Source organism: Macaca fascicularis, chromosome 18, assembly GCF_037993035.2.
Source record: "Macaca fascicularis isolate 582-1 chromosome 18, T2T-MFA8v1.1".
Lineage (NCBI taxonomy): Eukaryota > Metazoa > Chordata > Mammalia > Primates > Cercopithecidae > Macaca > Macaca fascicularis.
The window spans coordinates 40,477,726-40,500,309 of record NC_088392.1 but is presented as its reverse complement, the minus strand read 5'-3'; the positions used below and the strand labels follow the sequence as shown (position 1 = coordinate 40,500,309).

The following is a 22,584-nucleotide window of genomic DNA, read 5'->3' as shown; positions in this document are numbered from 1 at the left end:
GTCCAAAAAGAAAACTCAGTAAGTTTGAATATATTTTGAGCAAATTTTCAGTTCTGTTGAAGTACCGGGGGTAGAATCAGTGTATTAGTACACAAATAAAAAACAGGGCAATGATGTGCTACAGAAATGGTAAAACATGTTCAAGAAAGGAAATGCAATTATCCTACAGTACACAGTCAAACTAAAAATAACATCTAAAATAATAATGTAAAATCTGAGTTAACCAAAAATGGTAATAAGATGGAAAAAGGAAAAAGTCTGTGTGCTGGCAAGCGTGCTGGGAACCCAGAGGGAACACATGTGGTATGCAGGAAGAATCAATGACTATCTTCCATCTTAGGGAGATAATAGTTAATATCTACAACTGAAATCAAGAAATCACAATATAAGCATGTTATTTAGAAACATGGACAGAACTGAAAGCATTTCCCTTAGAGGAGCGGGAATCAGAAACAGGGTGAACATGGGTCTGTTATTTTTCATTAAAACCTTGTACTTCCATGTAAGTTTTAAAACTATTTATGTGTATTACTCTGATGCAAAAAATAAAATTAAAAAATGCCAAAGAAAGAAGATAAAACCAGTTTGGGAATAAAACTCTCCAACAGGACCAAAATTTAAAGAGTTAAATTATGTTATGTTCTTTAAAAAATACATGTAAAACAATGGATTTCTCAAACTTCTCCCATTTTGGTCCCTTTTTCTTCTCTAATTCTGCATGCATGAAGCAAACCTGTTTGACAATTTCTGCCACAATGAAAAAGTGGAAATGAAATAGTGAAGAAAAATGAACCCAGTAGCAGCAAAATCATTTGTATCAATTACCAAAGAACCATTTTGAGAGAGTTTTTAATAGTGGTTAATAGTCATTCTGGAAAAACAAAAAAAAGCACCGCTTCAAAAATCTGAAGAAAGACATAACATTTCTAATGCAGGTTCTCACAGGAAAATCTACCAGAAAGAAATGTAAAGACTGTAGTAAATCTTATGCAGGGACATGTGTGTTCTGTAACTCTAACTCTAATCCAAGTCATGGTAACTTACCACTTCATGAATGGATCTGTTGAAGCCATCATCTTCCGTAAGGATCAACAATATTATAAGGGCCATATACACATGGTGTGAATTCCTTTCTTCAACATGATACAGAATCTCAAGAATAGGTAAAACCTAGAGAATAAAAATTATAATTGACTATTTCAGTACTTCATTATAAATCCAAATGTTTCAAATCTTTACACTTTTGTACTCTGCTTTAATATCATAGCTGTATTGTTCATTAGAGGAAAAAACCATATAAACCCCCTTCTGACTGAATGTATTTTCCAAATGTATCTTAGCTATTAAGATGCCAGTGGAGAAAATCATCACTAACTCTGTGAAGGTCTCTTAAGGTCCAATCAACATAAAGGTTGGATGTGCAAGGACCATTTAGGCTCGAGGTTTGTTTGGAAGATTTTAAGAAGTCACATTGCCTTCTCCCAACTTAACCAAAAAGTAGCAGTAGTGGGGAGAGCACAGCTGCTCACAAGTTAACGTTTTATGTGCTTAGCATCACTTTTTTAAAGCTAATAAGTAAAAAATATATTTCAAGAAATATATTTTAAATAAATACATAATTAAACATACTCTTGGAACCCAAGGTGCATTTTCTCAACATATGTATTAAGATCTGCTCTTCAGTGTATCTATCCAAACATTTCATTTCAAAATGCCGTTTACAATTGTGCTTATTTCAAATCATTGACACCTTCTATTTGTTCCTTCTTTCCTAAAGTAAGGAGGTTACTGAAATTATTTATTAAAGATGGGCAGACTATACAGCATGTCTCGTAGGAAACAACCATGAACACTATCCACTGAATGCTAGAAAATAGGCCAAAAAAAAAAAAAAATCTATCATCTAAATCAGACAATACATGTAATGAGTAAATTGTTTACACATACAAGTCCCTAAAGCACAGGCTGGTATGCCGCACACTGGGGCATACGTGTTTTTGACAGGCACACCTATTGCAGGAAGGTTTTAAAATGTGGCACTGGTGTGTTTTGTTCTTTTATAAGTTGTAGCTAAAACTTCCTCTAAATTATGAAGTTCAGTGCATGAGCACTATTAAATTCCAGGAACGAAGTGTACCAGTTACCAAGTAGTCATTGCTCTTTCTCTTTTCCCAGGCATTCTTGTCTTTGGAGTTTCTTCTGACATTGTGTCAAACATAATACATTGTACTCACGTTCCACATTACCTAGTAAGCACAGTTACATTTTACGGTCATTTAACTCAACATTTGTTAATTCTGATTCTGGAGTTTTCAATACGCCACATAACATTTCCATTAATGGCAGATCACATGTAAGAGTCTGTGGTTGTATAGTCTCATAAGATTACACCACCATATTTTTACTGTACCCTTTCTATGTTTAGATACACAAATGCCATTGTGTTACAAATGCCTGCAGTATTTAGTATGGTTACATGATGTACAGGTTTATGGTCTAGGAGCCATAGGTTACACCATAAAGCTTAGGTGTGTAGTTAGGCTATACGATCTAGATTTGTATAAGTACACTCTATGATACTTGCACAATGACAAAATCACCTAATAAAACAAATTTCTCAGAATGACTCCCCACATTAAGCAACATATGACTATATTTTATGCCATGTTCTTTTTTTTTTTTTTTTGGCTACACCTGTAGAAAGCACATCTTACCTACAGTACCTAATATCACCAGAGTACTGAAAATATTGAGACTCTGTGCTTTACCAGACAAGATACACAAGCAAATGGTATATTCAAAGAAATAATAATGTAAGAGTAAGTAACGGGTCCAATGAGACTATGTCAGAATAGTACTTCATTCTTTTAAATATCTGTATTGAGACACAATCCATTCAAAGTACATAATTCAATGGTTTGCCGTATGTTAACAAATATGTGTAACCATCACCACAGGCAACTTAAAAAATTTCATTACCTCAAAAAGAAACCCCATACCCTTTAACTATCACCTCCTCCAGTCCCCTATGTAGCCTGCCCAAAGGAACCACTTTCTGTCTCTATAGATTTCCCTATTTTGGACGTCTGTATGAATAGAATCATAGACTATGTAGATTTTTGTGACTACCTTATTTCACTGAACATGTTACCAAGGTTCATCCATGTTGCAGTATGTATCAGAGTCTCATTCCTTTCTATGTCAAATAATATCTCATTGCATAAACATATCACATTTCATTTATCCATTCTTCTGTTTACTAACAGTTGAACTGTTTCCACATTCTTGCTATTATGAGCAATGCTTCTATAAACATTCCTTTACAAGTTTTCCTGAAGACGTATACTCATTTCTCTTGGGTATATATCTAGCCTTGGAATTGCTGGATCATATGGTAACTATTTAATTGTTTCAGGAACTGCCAGACTGTTTCAAAGCCATTGCACCATTTTACATTTCCACCAACAGTGTATGAGAGATTAGATTTCCCCACATCCTCACTTCTTATTAACTAACATTTTATTCTAGGCATCATAGTGAGAGTAAAGTGGTATTTTGCTGTGGTTTTGATTTACACTTACCTGATGACTAATAATGTCAAGTTTGTTTTTTTCATATGTGTATTACTAGCTATTTGTATATCTTCCTTGCAGAAATGCTTACTCAGATCTTTCATCCATTTTGCAATTGGGTTGTCCTTTTACTATTGGGTTTAAAAAGTTCTTTATATATTATAGATACAGTTCCTTACCAGATAAGTGATTTGCAAATGTCTTCTCATATTCTGTAGGCTGTCTTTTCACTTTCTTGATGGTCCTTTGAAGCACAAACGTTTTTATTTTGATGCAGTTCAATTTACCTATTTTTTCTTTTGTTGCTCATGCTTTTGTTGTTACATCTAACAGTCATTTGCCAAATCCAAGGTCATAAAGATTTACCCCCATTTTCTTCTAAGAGGTTTTTAGTTTTAGCTCTTTTAGGCCTTTGACCCATTTTGAATTAATTTTGTATATGGGGTGAAGCAAAAGCCCAACTTTATCCTTTCGCAAGTGACTACACAATTGCACCAGTACCATTTGTTGAAAAAACCTATTCTTTCCACATTGGTCTTGGCACCCTGGCTGAAAATCAGTTGATGATAGGTATATGGGTTTATTTCTAGATTCTCAGTTCAACTCCATTGATGTATTACGTCTATCCTTGTGCCAGTACCACACTGTATTGATTAGTGTTGCTTTATAATAAGTTTTGAAATTAGAAAGTATGAGTCCTCCAAATTTGTTTTTTTTCAGGATTGTTTTGGCTATTCTTGGTCCTTTATAATTTTATATGGATTTTTAAACAATCTTGTCAATCTCTATAAAGAAGTCAACTAGGATTCTAATAGGTATTGTGCTCAACGTATATGTCAGTCTCTGGGGAATACTGCCATCTTAACGATGTTAAGTACTGTGATCAGGGCTGGGTATGGTGGCTCACGCCTGTAATCCCAGCACTTTAGGAGGCCAATGTGGGAGGATCGCTTGAGGTCGGAAGTTTAAGACCAGCCTGGGCAACATAGCAAGACCCTATCTCTATTTTTTTATGTTGCAATCAATGAATATATGTTTTCCCATTTCTTTCAATAATATTTTGTAGTTTTCAGAGTGTAAGTTTTGTACTTCTCTTGTTAAATTTCTGATGCTATTATGAACAGAACTATTTTCTTAACTTCATTCTGGGATTTCTCATATATAAAAATACAATTTTTTGCATATTGACGTTTTATACTGATCCAGTATCCTGCAACTTTGCTGAACTCATCTATTAATTCTAAGAGTTTTTCAGTGGATTCCCTAGGATTTTCTATATGTAAGATAATGTCATCTGCAAATACAGATAATTTTACACCTTGCTTTCCAATCTAGATGTGTTTCATTTCTTTCTCTTAATCAAATGCCCAGGCTAGAATCTCCAGTAAAATGTTGAATGAAATGGCAAAAGCAGACATCCTTGTTTTGTGGCTGATCTTAGGGAGAAAGACAACATGGTCTTTTACCATTAAGTACGATGTGAGCTGTAGGGTTTTCATAGAAGCCCTTTATTAATCTGAGGATGTTCTCTTCTATTCCTAGTTTGTTAAATATTTTTATTTCATTAAAAAGTGATGATTTTGTCAAATGCCTTTTTCTGGATCTATTTAAATAATCATATGATTTTTGTTTTTCACTCTTGATATGATGTATCACAATAACTGACTTTCAGATGTCCAATCAAGCCTACATTCCTCGGATAAATCCCACTTGGGTATGGTATATAATTACTTTTATAACATAACTTTAATTCTGAAAGAACTATTTAAACTGAGATCTGAAAAACTACTAAGAGTTGTCTGAGAAGAAGAAAAGGGAGAAAATTTCAAGGAGAAGTATTCTAGAGAAAACCAAGTCTAAACTTAGTTACGAGATAGGTCAGATTGAGAGAAATTAAATTAATTCATTATGATTAAATAAAGAATAAAAAGGACATAATGGCAAACAGATGAGACCCAAAATGGAAGCTGTGGCAAAATTATAAAATGTCTTGTTAGCCACATTAAGAGTAAGAGCTTTAAACCTGAGGACACTGTGGAGCCATGAAAGGGCTTTAAAAGCAGAGAAGTGACATGATCAGATTTGACTCTAATATACTCACTCTGGAAACAGGATAGAAAATAATATTAAAGAATAGCAAGACAGAAAGCAGGAAAACCAGTTAAAGATGTTGCAATAGTTTTAGTAAGAGATGAAGGCCGCTTAAACCAAAGGAATGGCAATGAGGAAAAAGAACACTAATATATTCCAAAGATAATAAGGAGAGAAAATAAAAAAGATTTGGTTGGATATGGGGGAATGAAACAGGAGAGTCAAAGCTTTTGCTAACTCTGTGGATGGCTCACTGTGATACAGAATACAGGAGTAAGAGAAGGAAGAGCAGGGAAAATAATGAACCCAATTTTTACATGTTTGGTTTAAGGTGTTTATGAGACAGCCACTGGGAAATGTCTGGGGCAGCTGGATACATGGATATGAGATATGGGCAACCAGGGCTGCAAAAACAGAACATATATGGCACATATAAATGGGAACATATACACTGGCAACATATAAATGACAACTGAATTTGCTTAGATGTTTTAGGGAGAAGTACAGGGAAAAAACAAAAAGAAGGACAGAACCCTGCAGCAGGACACATTTAAGGACAAGAAAAAATAACACATAAAGGAGAGAGAAAAGCAGTAGGCATAGAGGTGGAAAAACCAGCAGAGTAAAATGATCAGAAAGCCAAGGTATATGTTTGTAGATATATGAACTACAAGTTTGGGCCCCCAAAATTCTTATGTTAAAACCCTAACCCCCAATGGGACACTATTAAGAGGTGGGGCTCTTGCGAGGAGATTAGGTAACAGGTGTGGAGCACTCATGATGGGATTAGTACCCTTATAAGAAGAGAGAGGAGAGAGCTTGCTTCTTCCCTGCCTCTGCTCACTGCCATGTGAGGACACAGCAAGTAGATGACTCTTGACAAACCAATAAGCAGGTCTGCACCAGACACCAAGGGGGCTAACATCTCTGTCTTGGAAATCTCAGGCTACAGAACTGTGAGAAATAACTTTCTGTTGTTTAAGCACCACTCTATGGTATGTTTGTTAAAGCAGTCAGGCCTGAATAAATTCTGAACTGACTAAGCCTGAACTGACTAACACATAGGTATTCAGCGGTTTAAAGAATAAAGAAATGAACAGTGTCATATGCAGCAATGCAGTCAAATAAGAAAATGAAACATGACCAAAGATTTACTAACAATCAGGAGCTGCTGATGAGGAAGTTGTAGAAACAAATGTTAGATCACAACAGGTAGAAAAGTGCACAAGAAGTAAAGGCAAATAATGTGGCTTTCAAGAAACTTAGCATGAAAAGGAAAAGAAAAGGGCTAAAAAAAAATTTCCTTTTTGATGTTTATATAAAAACCACACTCAGAAAATAAAGGACTATTAGTCCATCTAAAACAAGATGTAAAGATCCTATGTCATTTCTTTTATAATTCATGATAAATCCTAGACTGCATATCATTGTAAATCTTAATCTCATTTTCTAAGTGTCTCTTCAGTGAAGTTTCAAATGAGTAAGTATCAAAATGACAGGAGCTGCATGTCTGCAATATTGTGCAGGCTCAAGGCTTGACCCAAAAGCAGAAGACTGCTGGAGGCCTAAGGGAAATGCCAGCCGAATCTCTGCTGGACTAACACAAACAGAAATTAAAAGAGTGACTAGCTCATAATGCCCTGATTAAGGAAATTACAAGCAATATAGTGTCGAAGTGACTATATATTATTTGTCCAAGATCCCTACCTTAAGGAAATTCCCTTTACCTTTGTGGCTATGGTGGCTTAGCATTAACTGCGCCTCCTTCCGTAATCATTGGTCAAATAAGTGGATACACAACCCAAGAAGAGACTATTGGAGCCCTTCATGAAATATTTCTGAAGTAGTTGTGTAATCTTTCCTCTTTTTAGCTTATGATATGTCGAGAGCTGCTGGTGGCCACCTGTCTCCCCATTTGGAAAGTGTGTGCCTGAGAATAAGGCCAAAGCTATAAAAGGCAGAGGCAAAAGATGGAGAGGCCGAGCCTGGATAACATTTAGCCCCTAGAACCAGCTATGACTGAAGCCAAAAAAAAATGCACAAATTTTTCATTTGTACAGATATATTTCTTTTTGCTTACGCTAGGCATAAATGGGTCTGTTACAACTAAAAGAATCATGACTATCTTAAAAGTCTAGCTACTTTTCTTGTTAAACATTTGCTTGTGATAAAATATAAAAAGTGTGTTCATGTCTATAATGAGTTTTTCTAAAAAGTATGCCTCTTAAGCCCTGTTTTTAACATTCAGGCACTTGGATTTGCCCTAGACACTATTCAGAGACACAAAAAGAAAATGCAAGAGTCATTGTATTGTTATTCTAATAGATAAAAATTAAAAATGTACCATAAGAAGTTAAACCAGATTAATTAACTTGTTTTGAGTTAAAACAAGTCAAACAGTAGTGAGTCAGACCATCAACAGAAAGAATCCCAGCCAGCCAACACCTGTTGCTGAACAGAGGCAGGTCTGCCTCCAGCCTGATGGGATTTACACACAATTACGTATTTCTTAGAAACACTGTAATCCGTCAAACATTACCTTCTTAATGTCAAAGACTGCAGAATAAAATAATTGATAACCATAACAAAATCAGATCAGCACAGTAAATTTCCTACTGATAACATATTTTCTCATCAAAGCCTCAACATATTCATTATAGAAGAAAGGTAAAAGGACAGATGGAGCATAAATTAAGAAATTATCCAACAAAACCAGAACAAATAAACAAACACCACCCTCCAAAATAACTATAACACAAAACCTTTTAACCTTTCACCGGGTATGTCATCAAACACAGACAGCTGCTCTCTGCACCATCTTATATACCCGCATCCTTACCATACAACTTTCTGAAACAGGTGACGTCACAGGTTTCCTGCTTATTGCCAATATTTCCCTTAGAATACATCATCCTCAGAATTGTCTCTATGCCTATCCACACCTATCAGGAAACAAACCTTCTCTTTACAGGATTTTACTCATATAAGCAGTATACTTTCATACTCACTTTGCTATTTAAGCAATGTTTCCCACCTAGACCTAAGGTGGAGACACTCTTTTCATCACATGTTTCATTCTTAGTGTCAATTGGATGCAGAGTATGTTCAATGAATTCTGGTATTCCGTGTTCCTTCACTATTTATGCAGTATTTTATATTGAACACTGAAAAAATGGTAACCAAATACTGGGAGAATCCTGCTATCAATCTGTAAAAAGTGGCGCAGAGGGAACATTTCATTGCTGTCAGGCAGCTACTGGCTATTTCGGGAATGTTCACATTTTTACGAGTATATTAGGGTCCATAGTTATCTACACACTATGTATTTCAAACAACATTAACACCTTGGTGAGGTAGCTTACTCTCCCCCTCATAGAAACACTGATGTTTGCACATTAGTCATAAAGGAAATCGATTATTGCTTACAGGAGTTTTTGTCTATGAACAAAAATTTGAGAACTAATTTCACTCATGTAGTGATGGATAGTGTAATTTAAGGGATATCTGACAAAAGTACCTTAAAATGACTATAAGACTCCAGGGAGTGAGTTCAGACAGTCCTAAAGCCTAAGCCTGCCAGAGGGGATGGGACATTTGAGCAGCTGAGTTGAAACATCACTTTCCTTTCAGCATTCTCATGAGGAATATTCTGCAACTGTGATGGGTAACATGAAGTTGGTGGGCGGGCACTTAGCAGATGGAAGGGACTGAGATGATTTAAAAATCTCCTTGAGAATTGCAGAGGGTTTTTGGAAGACTTGAACAGGCTGAATCCTGGTAAGGACAAGGAGGCGCGTCAAGTCAGCCAGGGACGTTGCTGTGTCCTGCTGTGGGAGGCCCCCTCCACACGAGCTGTGTCTTATGCTGGAGAAGATCCTACCCTCTGTCTGTGTCTGCTGACACCTCCCTATCAATTTCTTGATCATCACCTTTAAGGCAACCAGGCAAATAAACTTGCCCTCTTGGGAAAAGAAGTTTTTCTTCAAAATATCATAAAATACAAACACATGGAATGTTTAGTATGATACTTACAAGATTTTCCATGTCTGTGCGAGCCAACATGTATGTTCTAATATTACTATTTTGATGAAGCAAGGTATACAAGAGGAGAGTTGCTTGATCAGATGTCTGCTGTTCACAAAGAGCTGTGTACAAACTATTAAAGTTGATCTGGAAGGCATGTGGAATTGATGAGGGGAAAGGACTGCTATCTGGAATACAGAAAACAGCACATCAGTAATTTCTAGCTGTGCTTTATATAAATGAAAATATTGTTAAAGTAATGTGTACAACTCAATTCCCATTAATTTTATGGAAAGTCATTACATTTCAGATTCAAAATTTTAATTTATACAAAATTTACTTGAGGTCCAGGCATGGTGGCTCACGCCTGTAATCCCAGCACTTTAGGAGGCCGAGACGGGTGGATCACAAGGTCAGAAGTTTGAGACCAGGCTGACCAACATGGTGAAACCCCATCTCTACTAAAAATACAAATATTAGCCGGGCGTGGTGGTGTGGGCCCGTAATCCCAGCTACTCAGGAGGCTGTGGCAGGAGAATCGCTTGAACCCGGGAGGTGGAGGTTGCAACCAGCCGAGATTGCGCCATTGCACTCCAGCCTGGGCGATAGAGTGAGACTTTGTCTCCAAAAAAAAAAAAAAAAAAAAAAAATTTTACCTTAAAAAGGACTAAACTAAGTCATGTAGTTTGACTCTGTTACTATTTTCCCATTAACATAGCTGAAATAAATCAGCTCTAAGAACATGAACTTAAATAAACAGAATTATGAGTGAGTCAAAAGGCTCTCCAATCAATACAATTTAACCAAGACTTCAAGATGAAATACTTTGTTACTGAAACTAAATAACCATGAGTCCTAAATAAAAAGCATCTAGAGAGAAAGATAGAATTTCTATACAAAATAGAAAATTCTCTTTTAATATAGAATTAAAAAGAAAACAACTGCCTTTAAAGCTGGGTTAATTTTCTTCAAATGAATAAATTGTGGCTGAAGTATCCACTTACACCAAAATCAGTATAGACGTTCCTCAACTTACAATGGGATCATATTCCCATAAATTAATCGTAAGTTGAAAATATTCTAAGTTGAAAATGCATTTAATACAACCTAACTTACCAAATATCATAGCTTAGCCTAGCCTAGCCTAGCCTAAGCTATTATTTTTGTGTACAGTTCTAAATTGTATTAATCCAACTGTAACAGTAGGCCTATTTTACAACAAAGTGTTGAATATCTCATGTAATTTATTAAATACAGTACTGAATTTATATTGCTTTTGCACCATCATAAAGTCAAAAAATCCTAAGTCCAGCCATTGCAGGTTGGGGGCCATCTGTGTACGTTCAACATTAGGTTCTATAATCAAAAGAGCATACCAAGCTTGAGACAACTACCAGAAAACTTCGATAACTTTTTAAAAAATAAAATAAAATATAATCTCCAATGCAAACCTAATTGACTACAACTGCTAAGAAATTTTTTTTTTTTTTTTTTTAAGTACAGTCACTGGAACAATCAAAAGCAAAAATCACAGCCTGTACTAGGAAAGTTCTTGATATTCCAAACCGACACAGGCCCTTTCCAACAGTTAACTGGATTTGCTGAGAAACTGAAGCAATCAAGGTTAGGAAGTAACAAAGAAGATAAAGATAAGTTCAACAGACTCAGAGAAAGTCATCATCTAATCAAATAAAACTCTGAACATGGTAGCACAAAGAGCCAATATTTTTATGTTCTAAAAAGCACCAAAATTATTTTAAGCCTTTAAAAACACAGAAGCACTACCAAGACAAAATAACTTGCTTTAACATTCCTAAAAGCTGTGCTCTTATGGAAAAAGAGATATGTTCCAACACAGTCCTCGCCTCTCAGATTCTCCTTTCTAAGCTTTACATTTGTGAGGAGAATGCATCAAAACGCCTTCAGTTTTACCATCCAGTGCCCTCACTTTTCCTTCTACATTTGAAATAGAGGCTATTTTTTCAATTCTAACACTGTATTTTTGACACTTACAAAAATAATTCATTTTTTTTGTGGTTGGCTTTATATTTTTGCAAGGGATGGCAAAAGAAAGTGTTGCCATGTGCCGTGAGTATGCAGATATTATGGGAATCTACAGAATGCTCACTGGTGGAAGATTCTAGACACACTACACTTCTATAAAATTGAAGCAAAGTAACAAATTCACCAACCTGTATTATACCTGACTGCAAAGGGAATATGTGTGTTGTGTATGTGTATCCACAACATACATACATTACTAGCTAATAAATACTATGAACCAGCTGTTATACTAAACACTTTGTTTATGTTATCCCTTATTTAACCCATACAACAAACGTGTCATTATTCTGATCAGCTTTACAAGGAATGTAATAGATGTTTAAAGGGATCAAGTAACTTTGCCAAGATCAGCCCTGATGGATATGAGCATCCTAAAGCCAACACTTTGCATCATTGTACTAAATGGGCTCCCAAACCGTGACCATCCCAAGCAAAGTTCAGCCCTAAATACCAACATTTGGCCTGAGCAGCAAGAGTAACATAGTAGATACCATATACTGAATACCCGCTTTGTTGCAAAATCTGGGCTAATCATTTTAAAGACTTACCTTGCTTGGTCTTTATACAAATACTATTAGGTGATATTTTCTCTATTTTATAGGCAAAGCTTTTGAAGCTAATTGGGAGATTAAGCAAACTGTCAAAGGTCTCACACTCTCAAGTGATAGAGGTATGGTGTGAAGCCAGGTATGCTTGACTCTGAAACTTGCTTTCTTAACCATTAAGTCATACTGTCACCAAGAAGAGTAAGTAATGGGAACAGAAAAATACTAATAGATACAGGAGTTTTCATTTTTTAATTCATAAAATTGTTATTATTTCCCCATTGTAACGTGTTACAGTTTATGTTCTCTCCACAATTCATGTTGAAATTTAATCTCCAATGAAATAAAGTTGAGAGGTGGGGCCTTTACAGTGTGATTAGGTCCTACGGGCCCCTCTCTTATCAACAGGATGAAGGCCTATATAAAAGAGGGCCCACATAGCATTCAGCTCTTTTAGCCCTTGACTCCCTTCTGCCATGTGAAGACACAGATAGAAGGACCCATCTTGGAAGCAGAGACTGAGCCCTCACCAGACACCAAACCTGCCAGTGCCTGGATCTTAGATTCACTTCCCAGGCTTCAGAACTGTGAGAAATAAATTTCTGTTCTTTATAGGTTATTGAGTCTCAGGTATTTTGTTAGAGCAGCACAAATGGACACGCTGCAAATAATACCAGAATTGGCAGAGGCACAATTAATGGGCACATCTAGCCACGTCTATAAGAAATGTGTATCAGAATAACCTGGAAGAAACATGGCACGGGGCATCAGAAGGCTTACAAATGCTCCCATCCAATCACTGTACTTCCCACCCATCTTCATCACACTGGTGTTAGAAATGTCTTGAGAATCTGGCTATGCGCTGCATAATAATGTTTCAGTCAATGATAAACCACATATTTGAAGTGATCCCGTGTGATTATACCACATTTTTACTGTACCTTTTCTAGGTTTAGATTGCCTAGATACACAAATACCACTGTGTTACAACTGACTACAGTATTCAGTACATCATCATGTTGAACAGGTTTGCTGGCTAGGAGCAATAGGCTACACCACAGAGCTTAGTTGTGTAGCAGCTATGCCATCTAGGTTTGTCTAAGTACACTATGATAGTCACGCAGCGAAAAAATTGCCTAATGGAACACAGCCCTGCCATTGAGCAGCACTTGACTGTACCACAGGAATCCTGCTTTTAGAATGTAACCTTTTGAGAAGAGATGCTGGTTCAACATGAAGTGATATGCTCATCTTCTACTTTAGGAGTTATTAATACCAAGTTACACAGCTCATGGGCAGCCTACCCCCCCTTGTTTGGAAGTAAAGATTTACTGGAGCACAGCCATCTAACCTGTTTACATAGTACCTATGGCTGCTTTGATGCAACAACGGCAAGGCTAAGAGACTGCAGGAGAGAACATGTGGCTCCACAAAGCCACTAATCCCTACAGAAAAAGGTTTTCTGATTTGTGCTCTAATTTTTTTTTTTAGACCTAATTTTTAGTTCTATAAAACTCTAACTAGAACACAGACTTTAACTGAAAATTTAAAACAACCTAGCATTTGGGTTTTCCAGGTTAATTCCTACCCCTAACAGGTAGTACAGACTGACCCAAATTAAACACATGCTGGTTTGGTTATCCCTGAAAGAAATATGAATTTAAACAGATATAAAGGATCACAGCCTTGTTCTCGGATTTGCTTGACCTTCCTGATAATATTGACAGGAAAAGCTAAGGTTTTTCTCATGTTTGACCAATATGAAAACATACAAATGGACACTCATCTCCAAAACTACAAGACAATAAACAATATAGAATAAGCAATACTCTCCCCATTACAAAGAATATTAGAGAAAAAAATACCACAAACCTTGTGTGTTCTTGAAGGACATAATGGCTTGTCTGTAGGGGTTTGGCGCATCTGAGGCATCTGTCAGATTGGCCAACACCAGCAGAAGCAGGAGACTCTGGTTGGCCAGAGGGGAAGAAAGCTCTGGAGAGGCAGTCGCTTTGCTGCCCACACCACCTAACGTGAAGACAGTCCAGAGTCCTGCTGGGGAAGAAAACACCCTGTTAGGATGTGCCACCACCAATGAGATGAATGTATTTCTGTACAGTATTCTGTGTAATATAATACAGTATAATACAACATGGTAATGAGCAGTTCCAAAGTGTAGAACAAGAATCATGTCGATACATTTCACAAGGCCAGAAAATCCTCGTTGCTATAAAAACTGGACAAAGATTGACTGTATTTAAAACAAAATAGAGAAATAGAGATTTTTATGATTAGGTAACCTAAATTTTTTTAAAAAGCAAATGAAATTTAGTAGAAAAATTTGCTAAAAAAAAAATTAATGCAAGCTGGGTGCAGTGGCTTACACCTACAATCCCAGCACTTTGAGAGGCTGAGGCAGGTGGACCAAGAGGTCAGGACTTCAAGACCAGCTTGGCCAATATGGTGAAACCCAATCTCTACTAAAAATACAAAAATTAGCTGGGTGTGATAGCAGGTGCCTGTAGTCCCAGCTACTTGGGAGGCTGAGGCAAAAGAATAGCTTGAACCTGGGAGGCAGAGGTTGCAGTGAGTTGAGATCATGCCACTGCACTCCAGCCTGGGCAACAGAGCAAGACTCCATTTCAAAAAAAAAATAATAATAATAATAAATGCATTATGATCGAGAGGCTTTGTTTCTAAAATACAAGAATTGTTCACCATTTTAAAAGTATTATTTCTATTTTTTAAGATAAAAAATATGGTCACTCAAGAGTTTCCACATTTTCATAAATATATTTAAATATATATATATATTTTAAACTTAAAATTGGTTTCTGATTTAAAGAAAAATTCTTACAAACCAGAACGGGAAGGAAACCTCTAGCCAGAAATTCATAGTGGTCAAACATTGCAAGTATTCGCATTAATATCATCATCAACATCAGCATGGTACTACTGATGTCCAAGCAAAAACATTAAGGCAAAAGAAAAGAAGACCAAAAAAATTTTAGAGAAAAAATTTCATTATTTGCAAGCAATATTCTGGTCCACTTAGAAATGTACTGTCCAGGCTGGGCGCGGTGGCTCACGCCACCGGTAATCCCAAAACTTTGGGAGGCCTGACCAACATGGAGAAACCCCGTCTCTAGTAAAAGTACAAAAAAATTAGCCGGGCATGATGACATGCGCCTGTAATCCCAGCTACTCGGGAGGCTGAGGCAGGAGAATTGCTTGAATCTGGGAGGCGGAGTTTGCGGTGAGCCGAGATCGCGCCATTGCACTCCGGCCTGGGCAACAAGAGCAAAACTTCATCTCAAAAAAAAAAAAAAAAAAAATGCACTGTCTAGTACAGTGGCCACTAGCCACTTGTGGTTACTGAGCATTTAAAGTGAGACTACTGCAGCTCAAATCACATTGTGCTATAAGTATAAAATATACATGAAATTTTAAAGACTTAATACCAAAAAAAAGAATGTAAATTATCTCATTAATATTTTATGCTAAGTACATGTTGAAATATTTTAGATACACTGAGTTAAAGTATTAAAATAACTTTCACCTGTTTCTTTTTACTTTTTGAACATGACCACTAGAAAATTTAAAATTACATATGTGGCTTCTATTATATTTCTATTGGACGGAGTTACTTGTTCTAGAATATAAAAGACAGTCACCTGATACTCCATTACTGACACACTATTAGAACTAATAGAAGATTTTGGTGCAGTACTATGGCTATATGGTCAATACCAACAACAATAAAAATCAAAAGCTTGATACACAATCAATAAATAATTAGAAAATATATTTACTTCCAATCAAAATAGCAACAAATGCAATGAAATATTCAGGAATAAACCTAAAATAGAGAAGACCTTCAGGCTGACGACCATAGAATTTGAAGACCATATGAGATCTGAATTAATGTAAAGGCATAACATGTTTCTGGAAAAAAAAGAGTCAATACTATAAAATGTCAAATCTAGGTCAGGTGTAGTGGCTTATGCCTGTAATCTCAGCACTTTGGGAGGCTAAGGCAGATGGATCAACTGAAGTCAGGAGTTCGAGACCAGCATGGACAACATAGTGAAACCCCATCTCTACTAAAAATACAAAAATTTAGCCAGGTGTGGTGGTACATGCCTGTACTCCCAGCTACTTGGGAGGCTGAGGCGGGAGAATCTCTTGATCCTGGGAGGCAGAGGTTGCAGTGAGCTGAGATCATGCCACTGCACTCCAGCCTGGGTGACAGAGTGAGACTCTGTCTCAAAAAAAAAAAGTCAAATGTCTTTCAGTAAATCTAAAATTCAGTATAATAACCATCAAAATACCAACAAGACTTTACGTGATATTTTGCAATAGTGTAAATAAAACATTTCTACATGAAAAAATACATAAGAAAACAATTCTGAGACTGACCTGGGGAAGTATACATCCATTCACATAGTAAAATTTGTATAAAGCTATAGTCATGTAGAAGTGTGATTTAGCAGCAGAGAAGAAAAATAGGTCAACAGAAGAGAAATTAGGTCAGAACAGAGCTACATGTATTTTATCATTAAGATTATGATAAAGGTAGTGTGCCAGATCAGTAAGAAAAGGATAAAATTCTCTTAAGTGTTCTTGGGACAATAAAATTTTCTTAGTATTCAATTATAGAAATATGTGTATAAACCTTGAATCAGGGAAGCCCTTTTCTTATGCAAGAAACAACATTCAAGAATACATGAAGAATACTCATTTGACCATTTAAAAATTAAATACTTTTACATGATAAAATACATCACAAAGACAAGTGACATATGTATAACAAAAGGATTTTTTTAAAAATCTACAAATCAGTAAAAAAAAAAAAAAAAAAAAGTAATCCAAAATTAAAATGGGCAACAAAGGAAGCTGAGGCAGGAGAACTTGAGCCCAGGAGTTGAAGACCAGCCTGGGCAACACAGTGAGACCTTGTCTCTACAAATAATAATAATTTAAAAAGAAATAGCTGGGCATGGTGGTGCATGCCTGTAGTCCCAGCTATTCACAAGGCTGAGGCAGGAGGATCAGTTGAGCCCAGGAGGTTGAGGCTACAGTAAGCTGTGACTGTGCCACTGAACTCCAATCTGGGCAACAGAATAAGCCCCTATCTCAAATACATATATATTTTTTAAATGGGCAACAAAAGTACAAACAATAAAAATAATTTTTAAAAATGTGATGAGATGACCCATAAGACTAGAAAATTTTTAAAAGACTGATAATACTCAGTTGTATCAGTAAAGGTATAGGAAATTACCAACACTAAGAGATCCAAGTGGTAGAGGACTTTTTAAAGCATATTTGGCAGTTTTCATTGAAAATAAAATGCACATACTCATGAACCTAGCAATTCTTTTTTTTTTTTTTTCCTATACCAGGGAATACTTGAATAGGCACACAAAAGAGCATGTATAGGAATGTTTAATATTGTTTATAATGGTCCAATAATGTAAACAACATACAAATGCTCCCCAGTAACAATGGTAAAATGAGCTATGGTTAAACTATGCCATGGAATACAATATAAATATGTAGATGTCTATGTACCAACAAGGAAATACCGTTAAGTGAAAAAAACAAGTTGCAGAAAAACTAATGTAACAATTTTAAAAATCACTTACCAAACCATATATGTATCCATATGTACATGCATATATCAACATATTTTTAAAAAACAAGAAGGACAAAGTATACATCACACTGGAAACAGAGATTCTCTCTAGAGGATGAAGTGGGATTGCATGAAATTCAAGGAAGACTTTTGTTTTACTTGTATAGTTTAATTTTCCCCCAGTAATAATATATTTATTTCTTTAAAAATAAATGTAAAAGAACAAAATTAAAATAACAGAACAATATAGATCCCATTAGTATGAGGAATATAGGAAAACCTTATCAGAAATCACTAAGTGAAAAACGCCATTCACAAACTACATATATATAAATATATATGTATATATATGCATGCTCCATTTGTTTTAAGAACTTGCACATATACATATCTATGCACGTAAGTCCATCTACAGGTCACTGGTAGGGTCCACTGTAGACAGTGGTCATTTGTCATGGAGCAGAGTGGGAGTGAAGGTGGCTTGAGAAGAGTCTCAGACTTTGTTCAGTGTAGTATTACTCTATTGCTTGACTCTTCTATAACATAGACGTATTCAAGCATAACAAGCAATTAAAAATAATAAGGAAGGGAAGGAGGAAAATCCCTGGTCACCAACTCCCCCAAAAATATGATGCAAATACTTTGGAACTAGGGATACAGCCCGGTAATTTTTACTTTAACAACAAAACAGAAAAACTCCTGAAAATTTTGGAGGGAAAAATCATCAACATGTTAGCTCTGATTATATCGAGGACCATGACAATGGATGTGATATTTTTTAATCTTTGCATATACATATTTTTATTATTTATTATAATTGGTAGGTGTCCTTTTTACACAAATTCTTATTAAATGAATTAAGTGCTTCTGTAAATAAATTATAAACAATATATAACAAAATAAGAAACTGATACGTTTTGTTTCTCCTGAACTAACACAGGCAGATACTTTTTATTTCTGCTTTACATTGTAAATAGTTCAGTGTGAACATCTGTTCATTTCTAATATTTTGTACTTTTTATTGAACACACAAAATAAAGTACCTTATAAATAGCATAACAATATGTAATTTCTTACATAATTGTGAGCCTACAAATATCAAGCTTTTTTAATGATTACTGAAATTGATTTACTACTAACTTTTAAGGAGGTGTTATGGGGGAAAGCGGGAAATAGTCCTCATCCCCAAATTTCGAGGTTCCCAAAGAAGAGCATACTGGGAACCTCAAATTGCACATCTGGTATAAATTTTCAGTATAGGTATAAGCAAACTCAAGGATCAGCAAGAAAAGGTATTTTGTTTTGTTCTTTAATACAGGAAGGATTTTAAGATTACTGAGGAACACAGGAAAGTTTCTGTTAAATAATGTGCTCCTTCCTTTTCATAAGGAAAATCTGAATTAAAATTGTCAGTAATTGGTAACTATATACCAAAATTTAAATTTATTCAAAACAATCCTCATGACATAGTTGAAGAACTTGAGACATTTAATAAGAAAATCAAAATTATTAAGAAGGTACAGCCAGTAGCCAAGTATTAATTATTTGCTTTGAGATTGATTTGTGTTGTTTATTTGTATCATTTTAAAACATTTAAAGCCATTTTCTTCCACTCAGAGTATGCTCCATGACAGTCAGCTCCCATATCCATCACTTTGTGTTCCAGGATTCAGAAAAATGGGAAACACAATTACAAAGTTCAATCTGCAACAAAAATAATCACAACACGCTCCCCAAGGTCAAATAGAAGTGTTTTTTGGATCCTCTTCACAGCTGCTCATCTTCATTGCTAGTGGAAATGAGTTGACTACTACTGAACAAATTGCACATACAAAATTCTGATTCCCTTTCAACACAGATTCACTCTCCTTTCTTCAAGATTTTCCAAGAGAGCTGAGAAGCTGCTTCAAATTTCAGATAAACGAACATTTTATTGGGAAGCTTCTCCATCTTTCCCTGAATCCACCAACACAGACAGACAGACAGACAGACAGACAGACAGACACACACACACACACACACACACACACACACACACACACACAGCCTTCCTTCCTTTTTCTGGTAAACAGTACTGCAGGGAGAGATGAAGCAGCCTGTCACTGCCTACATTACAGTTTAAACTGGCCCATAATACTGGACAAAGATTCTTCCAAAAGTTCATTTCTCTTTGCCGGTCCAAGCCTCTGATCTATGTATGACCCAAGAATCTTAGTGGAATTCCATTTTCCTGTTGGAAAAAAAAAAAAAAAAACCTCTCCACCAGAAAAATAAGGAAAGTTACAATATATTTCCTTGTGTTCCAAAAACCAAATTTAGGACGGTTCCCAAAGTTCCTTAATTGTATCCCTTGGGTCTTCCAAACGAACTCTTGAAATCCATCTAACTAAAACTAAAAAATACTAAATACTAAAATTAACTAAAAGAACAAATCTGGTGTTGACAAGTGTTTTGTCTTATTACTATACTTTAGGTTCTGGGATACATGTACAGAACACGCAGGTCACCCATCAACCCATCATCTACATTAGGTATTTCTCCTCATGCTATCCCTCCCCTCGCCCCCCACCCCATGACAGGCCCCAGCGTGTGATGTTCCCCTCCCTGTATCCATGTGTTCTCATTGTTCAGCTCCCACTTATGAGTGAGATCATGCGGTGTTTGGTTTTCTGTTCCAGTGTTAATCTGCTGAGAATGATGGTTTCCAGCTTCATCCATGTCCCTGCAAAGGACATGAACTCATCCTTTTTTATGGCTGCATAGTATTCCATGGTGTATATGTTTATCCAGTCTATCACTGATGGGCATTTGTGTGGGTTCCAAGTCTTTTCTATGTGAATAGTGCTGCAATAAACAAACGTGTGCATGTGTCTTTATAGCAGAATGATTTATAATCCTTTGGGTATATGCCCAGTAATGGGATTGCTGGGTCAAATGGTACTTCTGATTCTAGATCCTTGAGGAATCACCACACTGTCTTCCACAATGGCTGAACTAAATTACACTCCCATCAACAGTACAAAAGTGTTCCTATTTCTCTATATCCACTCCAGCATCTGTTGTTTCCTGACTTTTTAATGATCACCATTCTAACTGGCATGAGATGGTATCTCACTGTGGTTTTGATTTGCATTTCTCTAACAACCAGTGATGATGAGCTTTCATATGTTTGTTGGCTGCGTAAATATCTTCTTTTGAGAAGTGTCTGTTCATATCCTTCACCCATTTTTTGATGGGGTTGTTTGCTTTTTTTCTTGAAAATTTGTTTAAGTTCTTGTAGATTCTGGATATTAGCCCTCTGTCAGACAGACGGATTGCAAAAATTTTCTCCCATTCTGTAGGTTGCCTGTTCACTTTGATGACAGTTTCTTTTGCTGTGCAGAAGCTCTTTAGTGTAATTAGATCCCGTTTGTCAATTTTGGCTTTTGTTGTCATCGCTTTTGGTGTTTTAGTCATGGAGTCTTTGTCCATGCCTATGTCCTGAATGGTACTGCCCAGGTTTTCTTCCAGAGTTTTTATGATTTTAGAACTTACGTTTAAGTCTTTAATCCATCTTGAGTTAATTTTTGTATAAAGTCTAAGGAAGGGGTCGAGTTTCAGTTTTCTGCATATGGCTAGCCAGTTTTCCCAACACCACTGATTAAATAGGGAATCCTTTCCCCATTGCTTGTTTGTGTCAGGTTTGTCAAAGATCAGATGGTTGTAGATACATGGTGTTATTTCTGAGGCCTCTGTTCTGTTCCATTGGTCTATATATCTGTCTTGGTACCAGTACCATGGTGTTTTGGTTACTGTAGTCTTATTGTATAGTTTGAAGTCAGGTAGCATGATGCCTCCAACTTTGTTCTTTTTGCTTAGGATTGTCTTGGCTATACAGGCTCTTTTTTGGTTCCATATGAAATTTAAAGTAGGTTTTTCTAATTCTGTAAAGAAAGTCAATGGTAGCTTGATGGGGATGGCATCGAATCCATAAATTACTTTGGGCAGTACGGCCATTTTCACAATATTGATTCTTTCTATCCATGAGCATGGAATGTTTCTCCATTTGTTTGTTAGAGTGTTGGAGAGAAGGTTCTGGAGTGCTGGAATTATTTCACCTGACTGAACACATTCACTTTATAATAATTACTTGAGCCACATGCTAATTATGCACTTTTCTGTAAGTTACACTTAAAAAGTTTACCATGAAGAACAAGAAAAGCACAGTATGTATCCCTCTGTGTAGATCGATGACGATAATGACGGTGACGGGTATATAGTATGCTCACAGTGCTTATGTTTATATGCTGGGTGATTTTTTTCCTCATCAAAATGCTTTGATTTCTAAAATGAACATACAGCAAAAGAAACAATAAAATTTAAATAGAAAAAAATTAATAGCACAGCCTTAGAACAACAATGTTTCCTAAAAGAAACAGTGTTGGTGTAATCAGAAAAAAAAATCATACTTGCTGTTGCATCTTTATTAAAGGGCATAATCCTCAAGTATCACTTCTTCTATGTAATCAACATATATATTAAGAAAACGCAGTCTCCAACACCTATTTTTGCCAGCCTAAAAATGAATGTAAACCAGTAACATACACAACCTTGAACGACAGCCAATCATGTTATAATGCTAGGAAAGGAGAAAAAAGGGTCACTAATAGTT

At 36.0% G+C, this 22,584-nt stretch overlaps 1 protein-coding gene across 23 annotated transcripts in view; it reads right to left on the bottom strand.

Moving 5' to 3' along the window:
• DYM (dymeclin) overlaps positions 1 to 22,584 on the bottom strand; it is a 401,742-nt gene that overhangs the window by 220,369 nt on the left and 158,789 nt on the right. For 15 of the 23 annotated variants that reach the window (XM_074022283.1, XM_074022278.1, XM_074022282.1 and 12 more), the window contains 3 exons: positions 14,168 to 14,350; positions 9,696 to 9,874; positions 1,045 to 1,170 (listed from right to left, as the gene is read on the bottom strand). In XM_074022283.1, the coding sequence (XP_073878384.1) occupies positions 1,045 to 1,170; positions 9,696 to 9,874; positions 14,168 to 14,350 (488 nt within the window). The remainder of the gene's footprint in view (positions 1 to 1,044; positions 1,171 to 9,695; positions 9,875 to 14,167; positions 14,351 to 22,584) is intronic. The other 8 variants (XM_074022284.1, XM_065533851.1, XM_005586742.4 and 5 more) reach the window with 1 other exon arrangement.